Source organism: Morone saxatilis, unplaced genomic scaffold, assembly GCF_004916995.1.
Source record: "Morone saxatilis isolate NCDOM2014 unplaced genomic scaffold, NCSU_SB_2.0 Contig23, whole genome shotgun sequence".
NCBI classification, from domain to species: Eukaryota; Metazoa; Chordata; class Actinopteri; family Moronidae; genus Morone; species Morone saxatilis.
Window position 1 is genome coordinate 21,136,257 of NW_023339796.1, and position 11,435 is coordinate 21,147,691.

At 40.1% G+C, this 11,435-nt stretch overlaps 1 protein-coding gene across 1 annotated transcript in view; it reads right to left on the bottom strand.

Moving 5' to 3' along the window:
* map4l (microtubule associated protein 4 like) overlaps positions 1–11,435 on the bottom strand; it is a 107,719-nt gene that overhangs the window by 76,774 nt on the left and 19,510 nt on the right. Inside the window, exon 2 of the mRNA XM_035670612.1 lies at positions 9,920–10,119. Within this exon, the coding sequence (XP_035526505.1) occupies positions 9,920–10,109 (190 nt within the window). The 5' untranslated portion in view covers positions 10,110–10,119. The remainder of the gene's footprint in view (positions 1–9,919; positions 10,120–11,435) is intronic.

Consider the following 11,435-nt stretch of genomic DNA (forward strand, 5'->3'; position numbering starts at 1 on the left):
TGCACCTCTATCACACATAAGTACAGTGAAAGTACACACACTGCAGGGATGTGTTATCATGCCTCAGCAAACACAGCTCCTTCCCAGCTTAGTTGAAACACTAGCAGACTGCAGTGGAACTTTACCTTTATTGTGCTGCTACATAAACCCACAGTCAACTATAATTCACTCTCGCTTCATTTAAACCTGGACCACCTTAAATCCACGGTGGAGGGTCAGTGGAAATTTAAAACTGGTGAAGCGTGAACAGTTTTTTTTAAGTGAAAGAGTGTTAATACAACCACATTTTGAACAACAGTTTGTAGTAAAACAGTCGGGCTTTTGTGACAGAACTTTTTTACGATATTCACACATAAAATTCACACATTTTTATCATTTCTGCAGTGAATGTAAACAAAATGTATTCACGTTCACACCGTGCACGTTAAAGTTGCGTGAATTAATCTTTCATTAAAATAAAAAAATAAAAACTTAAATATCTGTCCAGACTGTATCTTGAAACAGGATAAATAAAACAGGTTGCTGCACTAGAATCAAGGAAAATAACTTTACAACATCCTTGATAAGAAGAAGAGTTCTTGGCTCCCTTTTTGTCTGACTCTAAGCTCAACCACAGTCCAAATCCTAAATCTCCGTGCTCAGCCAAGTAATGAGTCATTCATACAGCAACAATTCTATCACCCCTGCAGCTAATCTGTGCTCTAAGTGACTAAATATCTTATTTCAAATAAACACGACTATTAAAGAGAGCACATATCATGCACAGCACTTTGCAAACATTTAAGGTCTTGTGCAAGAAGCACATTTAAATACCTGTACTAAATGCCCTCCTTTTAAATTTTAGCTAAACACCAACTTGTAACAAGCCACATGTTTATATACCAGGGATGGTGGAATCTTATCTCTCAGTGCTGACTTGACCAGGAGACTGTCAACATGTGACACCTTTATCTTGTGTTTCTACAGTTATGTGTTTTACAGACAGGAATTGTTAATGTGTGATATTTCTTAAAGGGAGTTTGGCACAGGGCGCTTTTAGTTGAATTCAAACTGCTAATATGTATATTTTTAGAAACACTAGGTATCTGCTAAAGTATGATAAGGTGATCTGACGTTGACTGCTGTTAGGTATTGATTTGCTTAATAATTGAATAATATGTGTATTGATTATCAGCTTATTGTACACAGTTTATAATGGCTGCAGTAAATGGTTGCCCTTTGTGTGCGTGTTTTTATGATGTATTGTTTATAACTATTGTTATTAATGGATTTAATGACTCCTGATGAAACGTAGTTTGGAGAGCAGTCTCTGGGATTACTCCCTGTGAAAGATGTATGTGAGTGACCGGGTGATCAGTCACGCAGTGTGTAAACCACAACGACTTCAGGACTCCCGAATACAAGACAGAAAGTTGTGTAACAGTTCAGCAATCTGAAAGTCCTATAGTGTGACCAAGACACTACTGTAACTGAGGTTCCATTTACAGTACACTTGGCTTTTATCCAGATACAATCCAAATTTCATTTAAACCTTTATTTAGACCAGAGAACAAATCTGATTGCATTCCTCTTCATTTTTCTAGCCTACAAAAAAACCCAGTCCGGTTTTATTGCTATTAGTATGCTTTATGGTTCACCTCTAGGACTGACAGACCCTTATGTCTTATGTTGAAATTCTACTTAACTAGTTTAAACCCACACAGAAAAAGATACTGCTTGATTTTTTTTCAAGGGCATTACCGAAAGTGCTGCGCAAAATGAGCTCGAGGAAGAAAAATGGAGCCAAGCTAAAGGTTTGCCCTTACTGACATTGAGGACAGATGAGCTTTTGGTTTCCCGTACAGCTCACATAGCAGGAGTCAACTTTATCACAGCCTTTCATCAAAGCTAAGGCCTCAAATGACTTCACAGCTTCCACATTATTAACACTGAAATGAAAGGAAAGGCACGCCACTACAGAACTCAACAGACATAGATAAACAAGGTGCAAGACAAGAGAGGGGTGAAAAGAAGAAATAAAGAGGCAGAGGGAGAGAGGAGGGGTGAGTATAAGACAACAAACACAAGAAGAAGAGACAGACGAAAAGACTCAAGGACAGATGTGAAAGAAAAGCAGAGATACAGCTGTTAAAGAGGGGAGAGATGGGGAGATCCTCCCTTGTCTCAGACTATAGATCTCCATGATTGCTAGTGATTCTGACATGTACCCTGACCGTCAAACTGAATATGCCAAAATGTCAGTCTGGCAAGCTACTATGTCAGAAATATTTTATATTAATATACAATATTTTTCACCTACATTAATAACATGTTATTAATTAATCATTACTGTTGTACTTTCAAGGCCAACAGATATCAAAGTCTTTACTGTATTTAACACAAACATGTATTATTTATATAAGTTTGACTGTAGGCTGTGGTTACATCCTTGAGTTTGCCAACTTGAAGGCTGAGCAGGATTTTATCTGATGTGAACTTAGAGTTACATAAGCCAGCTGTTCCAACTCTGTGCATTTTTATCTGAAATGAGCTATCCATCATCAAAGCTCTCTGTTGTCCCTTCTTTGAATTGGTTCTCCAACTGGATGGTACCATGAACAAATTCTGCAGGAAAAGTAAAACTCTACTCATATATAATAAGAAATATGGCTCCCAAAATTCTGCTTCTTCGCAGTGAAATAGTTGACTCCAAATTTTTGCGATCCATGGTCCCAGTGTTGTAGTCAAGAACACCCTTGTCGAGTCTAAGACCAGGACTAGTCGAGACAGAGTCAAGACTGAATACAAAGAGGTTCAAGTTCAAGTTAAGACCGACTCCAAATGAGAGTGAAGACCGAGACAGAAAAAAATAATGCTTTTGCTATTGCCAGTGAGTTTTGGCAGTCAGGCATACAATTGCAAGTGACATTGATCGGCCACCTGGCAACCATTTTCTCAACCTCCTTTTTAAGGAGGTATTTCCTTCAAAAAAGATAACTGATATATATTGCTGGCAATAGAAAATACATCTTGAGTCTGAACTGCTAAGAGACCACCCACTTTTGGGCTCATGAGGCTATAAATGAAATGCCATTCAAAGTCCATGTGTCTACGCTCAAGGCCAACCGGAAAGAATGATGAGAATCCTTCTTTCTAAATCCACACTCTTAGATTCCTATCATTTTTCAAACATGTATCTTCAGACCCAGCTGACGCTGACCCAAGTGACATTACTTTAAGACTTTAAGGCCAGAACAGACACTGCTAACTCAACAGGAACCACCCAAAGCATCCCAGTGGGACTCTGTTATGTGCCTGGGTTGTCAGAACATCTAGACAGAGTCTACAAGTCACAGGGACTCAGCACTTTCCACAAATGCACCACCATAAGATGTCTGCTGGTGCACCCTAAAGACAAAGCTGAAGTTGTGGGGACCACGTACATTGGTGAAATGGCAAGGACTCTGAACAAGAGAATAAACACCGGAAACAGCTGTCAACACCAGACTAAAACCGCATCCAACATGAAGGGGTGAAAAGGTAATCAACTGAGAGTCACTAGACTGGAGGAGAAAGATCAAGGACATCAATCATCATTTCTCCCAAAAATATACTTGTCATCACATGATGACTCCTGAGCAGGCTACATTCATTAAAGAAAACTGTGCAGTTGAAGGCCCTGAAAATCTGGTAAATGGACCTTTGAAGTTAGATTGTTTTGTTACACAATAAGAAAAAAAATCTATGTCCATTGTATTATTATTAAGTTTAGCACAAATGTATTTATTTAGCAATAAATAAAGCCATGTGCACAGAAAAAAAAGAAAAGGGAAGTGGGCCCAGAATTGATCCTTGGGGGGTCCCATATTGTTCCCAGGGTCAAAATCTTATCACGTGAGTCTGTCGTGCAATTAGATTGAGGATCTGTGATGTAGAAACATTTGAGAAACCCTGTGGTAAGACATCTGCTGTCAGCACACTGTCTCCTCCTCAGTATTATACAGGAACGCCCATATGGAACATACAGAATATAGCCTACAGGCCTATATAGTCACCAGTTGTGTAAATAGTCATGCACGCACACAACCGGAGGACGTGTGCCTGCTTTTGGTCATCATTATCACACCAGCTGTGCATGGGCATGTCAAAGACTATGTGAGATGATACGACAGGCTGACGTTTTATCATAAAGGATTAAAAAAAACACACACGCAACTCTAATGTGAGATGGAGGGCCTCAAACACCATATTCATATGCAGTTAGATCACAAAGTTCTATGCAATGTAAGTTAGCATTTAGCTAAAATGCTAAACTAATGTAATAGTAGCCCATGTGTAAAAGTCATAAATTCATTGAATTGACTCAGCAATGTGAGTTACACAGCAATATTTACATCAAGTTTGCTAATATTACCTAACATTAGCCACCAGAAGCTACTGCTCATACCAGACCAGGTACGTTTGTAACAGCAAAACCCCCTGAGTATGTTTTATTGCTTCTAAGTTTCTGTAAGAAGAATGAATTATTTCTTCTTTCAAAAGTTGAGTGATCTCGCTTTAATGTGTATAGAAGATGAAAATGGTGGGCATTCGGTAATAATGAATAGACTCAACTGTTTAGGCCTCTACTTTTAACCATTCAGTCAACTGTGAGGGAAGTAAATTGTTTTTTTTTAGCATTCCTGATGTTGGTATTCTAGAAAAAAAAAATTCAAGTTTGTCTAATGTAGTACCAGCTACTACACAAATCAAACTGCCCCTTTTCAACATATGAGAAGATAATATAACAAAGCAAAACGTATTAGGTCTAATAAAAGTTATACTGACAGAACAATTGGTAATATTATAATATTTTAATATGTATAAATAAATCCTATAGTGTAATATTTTAGAAAATAAACATAAGAATATAGTGTCTCTCCATGACAACTGAGCCGAGGCCATGTGCTAATGAAGACCATGACATGCAGTCCAAAGCTTTAAGGTAAGTGAGCCTTGAGTTAAAAGCCACCAGATTCACTAAGTCAGTTTACTAGTCGTAATATTACTCAGCCTGTAAAAATAGTTGGATAATACCTGAAAAATAAACCTGTCAGGCCATGATTTTGCATCACGGGAAATAAAGGATCCAGCGTTTTTTGGATCCTGACTCATGCCAGGGACTAAAAGTCAGGATACTTAGCCTCTGCTTGCTTGATTTCTTTTTTTATTCTGTCTCTTATGAGTCCCCAAACTTTCTGGAAGTGAAGCTCTGTATCACTAAGAAGAATTAAGAATTTAACCAACATGTCCATCTACATGTGCCGTGGGTTGTTGCCAAACTCTGGTTCCCTACAGCTCTGAACTGTTGCGTGTCAAACACTGACAACTAGACAGGTTAACATTCAACTCATTGGACCAGACTGTGCCACTGGCTGGGCGCTAATTTTGTGTGCGTGTGTGGTGATGGTAATGATGCTAATGCAGCATTGTCTCCAGGCTGACACAGCATAACAATGACAGAAAGACGAGTGGACTCAAAGAAAGAGGAAGCAAAATGGCAGTAGGGAAAAAGACAACCGTATAGAATGGATGTGTGAGGATAACGGGACAAGAAAAAGGCAGAAAAATAAAGAGAACAAGCCTGAGAGACAAAGACAGAGAAAGACAGTCCTACAGCTAATTTAAGTCTAGACAGGGTTGGCCAAAGTGTCGAAGCAATTACACTTAATCTTCAAAGCGCACTCACACACACACACACACAGTCCTAGGAGGATCCCTGATGGCCCTCAAACACAGAGGAAAATCTGCAGAGCTTGTAGTGTCTGTATTTTGTATTTTTATCTGTATTTTGTGCAGAGATACTAACACAAAGAAGTCCAGGATAGCTATTGGATGGCTGACCATTAGAATTTAACCAAAAGCCCTACATCAATAAACATGTTTCAGTGCGCTGTACCCTACACTGTTGAAAACAACATTAATTATTAGCACATCAAGCATCTGTAACAAGCAGCGGGAAAGCCTTATTAAAGCAGTGCTTAATTCATTTTAAATCAATAAATCATCACTGCATTATAATTAGTTTTAACATAAAGATCTTCAGTGAAAAACTGGCATTGGAGCTTATTCATTTTACTTCTTTATATTAAAATCATGATTTGAAAGACCCTCTAATGTATTTTAAAATGTATTTTAATCTACACATATAATCAAGCTGGAAGTTTTATGTGTATAGGTGATGGTCGATTTCAGCAGCTGTAAAGGCAAATGTCTACGGCACAGTTAGCTAGCTGCGGCTAACTACTGTTCATTGGACCAGTTGGTCAAACTACAAAATGAAACTTGTATTTGTAGTTATTCGTTGTATGCTTTTTGGCTAAAGATGGATTTGTAGAAAAGTGTTTTTTGACCTACAATGTGGAGAGTCTCTCTAGATAAACAGATAGCTTCAAGGCCTCCGCACACCAACCCGACGGTCCGACCGTCGGCAGAAAAGCAAGTCGGACTGATCATGTCGGCTCCCATTCTCTCGAGTCGGGTCAAAAAAATGCACTCCGAACACACCAAACCGACGCCAACTTTGGAGCGTACGTTCTGCGCATTGCGCGAGGCGTAATTAGCGTCCCATAACAGCAGGGCGGCGCTAATCTGTGTTGTCGCCCAAAAAAATGAAAACGGGATAATGACAGATCACTCTAGACCTAGTAAACACAGGAGCACGCTTGTCGCCAGTCATTGTTTTCATCAGGAGAGTGTGATAGAGTCAAAGATAGGTATCGTTATTGTCATTACTCGCTGAACAGAAAATTACGATGGCTGAATAATAACAAGATACTGGGCGTTGTTACATCGGTCACTTCCGTTTCTCATGCACTCACTGATTCGCTTAGTCAAGGGGCTAGCACTCCACCAATCAGATCGGTCATTGAGGCCGAACGGCCAGTGGCCGATCTCTACATGTCGAATCGGCCAAAATTTGTAAGGCCGCCGGCCGGACTGGACGACGGCACGGGACACACCGAACTGATTCGAGCCACCGACCTCGCCTGACTGTCGACGACATCCGCACGCCAATAATGGGGGTTTGGTGTGCGTTGAGGCCTTCATATCACTTTCCTGAGCTAACCAAGTTAGCTCAGCAGTAGGCTGTGTGTGAATGAACATTTTTTGAGCTTTAAAGCATTATCATTTCATTCAGTTGTGCCCTGTAGTTGGATGTATCATGAACATACTGATGTTAAAAGGGCTTTACTCATGGTGGTACAGACCACATTTTGAGGGACTACATGGAAGACATTGTCGATTAATAGAATTAGAAACGTACTGCAGTCCCTTTGTTCGCACAAATGACCCCCCCTCCCTGAAGTTTGAACAATACCCCCTGCTCGCTCTATATAACAACCCCTGTGTTCTGTGTGTCTACAGGGCTTTTGTGTCTGCCTCTATTTAACTCTGCAGCCTGACGACTCCTCTTCATCCTCCTCCTCCTCAAACCTTTCCAGTTTGCTCTTATCTATATATACTTCTCTCTTAATCTGCCAGCTACTACCATTCCTTCTCTGTTCTGACATCCATCCAATTTGTGCACTTCATTCGTGTTAGGTAAGGCATGTCTACACAGAGCTCTGCCCGTATGTCTCTGCAGGCTATCACTGGTGAGGAACGGAGGTTTAAAAAATCTAGGTGTCTAAGGCCTAAAAAATGGAATTTGATCTGCCTCCTTTCAAGGAACGGATTTACACATAAAAGGGCAGTTGTATTCATCACAAGGGATATGACTGAAAACTGTGGTATAATGTCTTCTGGTGGCTCTGGTATGAACTTCCCCAAGTCTAAATAAATTAACACTTGACACAAGTCTGCAGTTAGAAAACTTGGATGTAGTGTTTAAATATGTAGATTTGGTTTTTTATTTAAATCAGTGCAGGGGAGCGTCCCATAACACACAAGATGCACCATGATGAGCATGAAAGATGTATCACGTTCCATCTATTATACGTGTAATGATCGATTTTTATTTGGAGCTTGATCCGTTTCTAGGCTCCTGCTTCTACATTTTGACCATAAAAAAAATAGTCTCTTGCAAGTCCACCAACTTTATAAGAGAATGCAATTATTTAAATCAGCTGAGTAATCCCATTAAAGTGGATTTTTCAACCAATTTCGTTTTCTGTGATACAAACAATTACCCTAAATGTGCCATTTGTATTGATTAATTCTAGTATATTTCTCATGAAAGGCTGCAGGACGAAATGTTTACCAACCCAGTACTGAATCATTTAAAAGGCCCTGATAATATTTCCTATTGTAGAGCATGTAGAGCACTGTAGGTTTTTGGATGGACTTTACCCCAGGGAGTTTTAATATAGTTTTGGCACTTCTTTTTGATGTAACTCCCCATGTCAATATAATTATCAATGCATGTTATTATAAACTGGTGGATCACGCAGATTGATTTTTCTGCTTTCTTTACCCTAAAACTGAATATATATACTTACAAAAACAACAATGTTGAAACTTCTCTTACGTGGTTTAATTTTCTCCGGTCCTCCTTGCGGGCTCATCGCTGCGTGGATCGTTTGCCTTACTTAATGTTGTGTGTCTTCAAACGTTGACCTTTGTTTCTGAATGTTGTGCTTTTTTACGTTTGTTAGCTCAACTGTCAACCAGGGAGACAGTTGTTATATTTTTCATATGGACAGTAGGGAACTATTCATAAAAACACCAGTCATCAGGATCATGGCTCGACTGATTGGCCATTGCAAGTATCCAGTAAAAAGGACCATGGTTCTTGCACAGCTGTAGTAAGATTCTGTATGGCTTACAACTACAATCTACTGGCATATCCCAATTATGCAAGTACTCGTCTTAATTTTCAAATGTGTTGTCAACCTGCCAGGAGCCCAATGGTGTTTGAATTTTAGCCTACGGCACACAACACCAATATCTCTTCATGGGCTTTGTTTGTTAAAGGTTACCTTGAACATAAAACTCAGTCGGTGATGTGTTAGGACTCTATGGAGTGGCATCATAGCGATGAAAAAGAGACCTCTGGACGCCACTCGGAAGACATAACCTATGAATATTATATTCCATTTCTGCCAATAGATCCTCCTAAATGTTACACACTGGACCTATTTTAGAGTTTTAATGGTGGACTGATCTGTGAATCTGTCCTGGTGGTGCATTCATGTTCTGAAGTGAAGGTCTGCTTCCCCATTCAGCTGTCAGATAGCATTACATTCACACTATGTGATGTTTGAAAACTAAGGAATAATCAGACACGAACGTCATATTGAATGGTCTGGAAATGCACTACTCCTCTAGATCGAACTCAGATGTGTGCTATCATTGGCTGTTTAGGGCTAAAGGACCTGAATACTAGCTGGAAAACCAAAAGTCCAGAACAGAGTGCTGTAGTTCCCCTGAATGGGACATTTCTGAAGTGCTGTTGGAGGAGTCAGAGCGAGGCAGCGATGCAGTTATCTATCTACAGTTGTGACCATTTGATTTGCCGGCATAAAGATTAAAGCAAAATTACAATTATCATGTGGGTGTCTGACTAAATTTTAAACAATTTAGCAAAACATTAAGCTAAAAAATGGCTGCATGCTTTGGGGAATGACTGGCACTAATGGAAGGTGTAAGCTAAGAGTGCTTATTTGCCTTAAACATGCAAAACCACTGCTATGGTCCGTCAAGAGTGCAGTGAACACACACACTGCAGGGAAAATGTCAGTTTCAGCCGGTTTCCCACCCTAATTTCACCTCAACAACTTCAATTCAAGCCCAGTGATTATCCAAATTATCCAAACGGCTGATTTTACTAAATGCCTACCAGCCAACTCAACACTAACCTCCTCCAGGAAAGAGAACTTCCCTACAGGGATCAACATCACATTAGGGGACAGCATCACTCCCTCTTTACGTCTTTGCACGAACGCTCGCGGCGACTCACCGCTCTTGGCGTCCTTTCCATCCAGCAAGGGTCGGTAGTCGCTCTTGGAGACCGTCTCTCCAACCTTGTCATCGTAGCTCTCTTTCTCCAGCGTGGCCACAAAGTCTCTCTTCAGCAGGGCCTCGGCAGGTGCCCCCCCAGGGACCCCTCCTCCACCCCCACCCAGAGCATCTCGCAGGCTCAGGTCCATAGTCCTGTTACTGGAGAGAAAGAGGAGGGATTACTTTCATTATTCTTTGCTTTTTCTCCTTTACCCACTCTACTTCACAGGCTCTCCAACAGTCATATTAAAAATTCTCTAAGATGAATTCATGTTAGCAATTGAAGCTAAAGCCATAGCAGCTAACCCTAACCCTAACCCCTAAGGGAACAAGAACGTATGTGAATGTGGCCAAATCTGTGGAAGTCATAGTGATTGTAGATATAATCTTTAAACTGTTCAGACAGCTCAGTCACTTTATCTGTATGTTACAAGACAATGGTTGAAAAGGGATAAAAGAAAACTGCACTGACTGAAATACAAAGAAGTGTGTTTTCCTGTTTCCTACTGTCTTTGTATCCTCCTGATACTACAGCAGCTGTTCATCATGACTCTCCTGATGATTCACAAAGGTGAATAAACAGTGGCCTTTAAGTAAGTAATGCAATGAGGCGGACATAAATCCACTGAGGATCATACAATAACACTCATAATCCTTTCATAGAAATAAATGACCAAAACAAATCCACCAAAACATGACAGGCCCACTCCGACACTGTGCCATAAATGTTGTGTTCAGTATGCGTTAGTGGTTAGGGTTCACCCTGAAGGAATTTTGTTTTTTTAACCAGGATGTGTCAATAGAATATGCTCAAATTTGGGATTTTCTGGACTGTTGATGCAGACTGAATGAAAGGTAAATGTCAATATGGATCACCTCTTGTGAGAGAGGTTGTGGACATGACTGGAGGGGGCAAAGATCATGTAACTATGAAACTTCTGTACCTACCTGAGGCAGCCTGAACTACAGTGAGGCTCCATTTATTAGCCTGTTAGCATGGTAAACCACAATCTCTCTAAAAAGAAAGCCTTGTTTTACAGTAAACTAGAGTTGTTCCGAGATGATATACATTATTGTATATCGCGATAAAAAACACTGAAGACACGACACAATAAATTGATTTCCAATACCATAACAATGGTGAATATCCTCATGACTTGACTTGAAAAAGCTGTCTAGCTCTCCAGCATACAGTCCTATATTTATCTCCATTTAGTGCCATTTTAAAATTTCGTATCGTCCCATGCCCACTTCGTCCCAGTATGTATACACTTATAATATACTTAAAATATCAGCTATTTGAGTTAGGTCCAAAGGTAGCCGGCCAACCCACTGTCTCCTTTTGTGATACAAGCCCCATGTGGACAACTTTCCAAAGGAAGTGTGTGTCAGTTAATGTTTCTGCCACTGACAGCTGCAACACATCACTGAACAAACCTGCAATCGGTTACACAATGTATTATTATTATTATTAT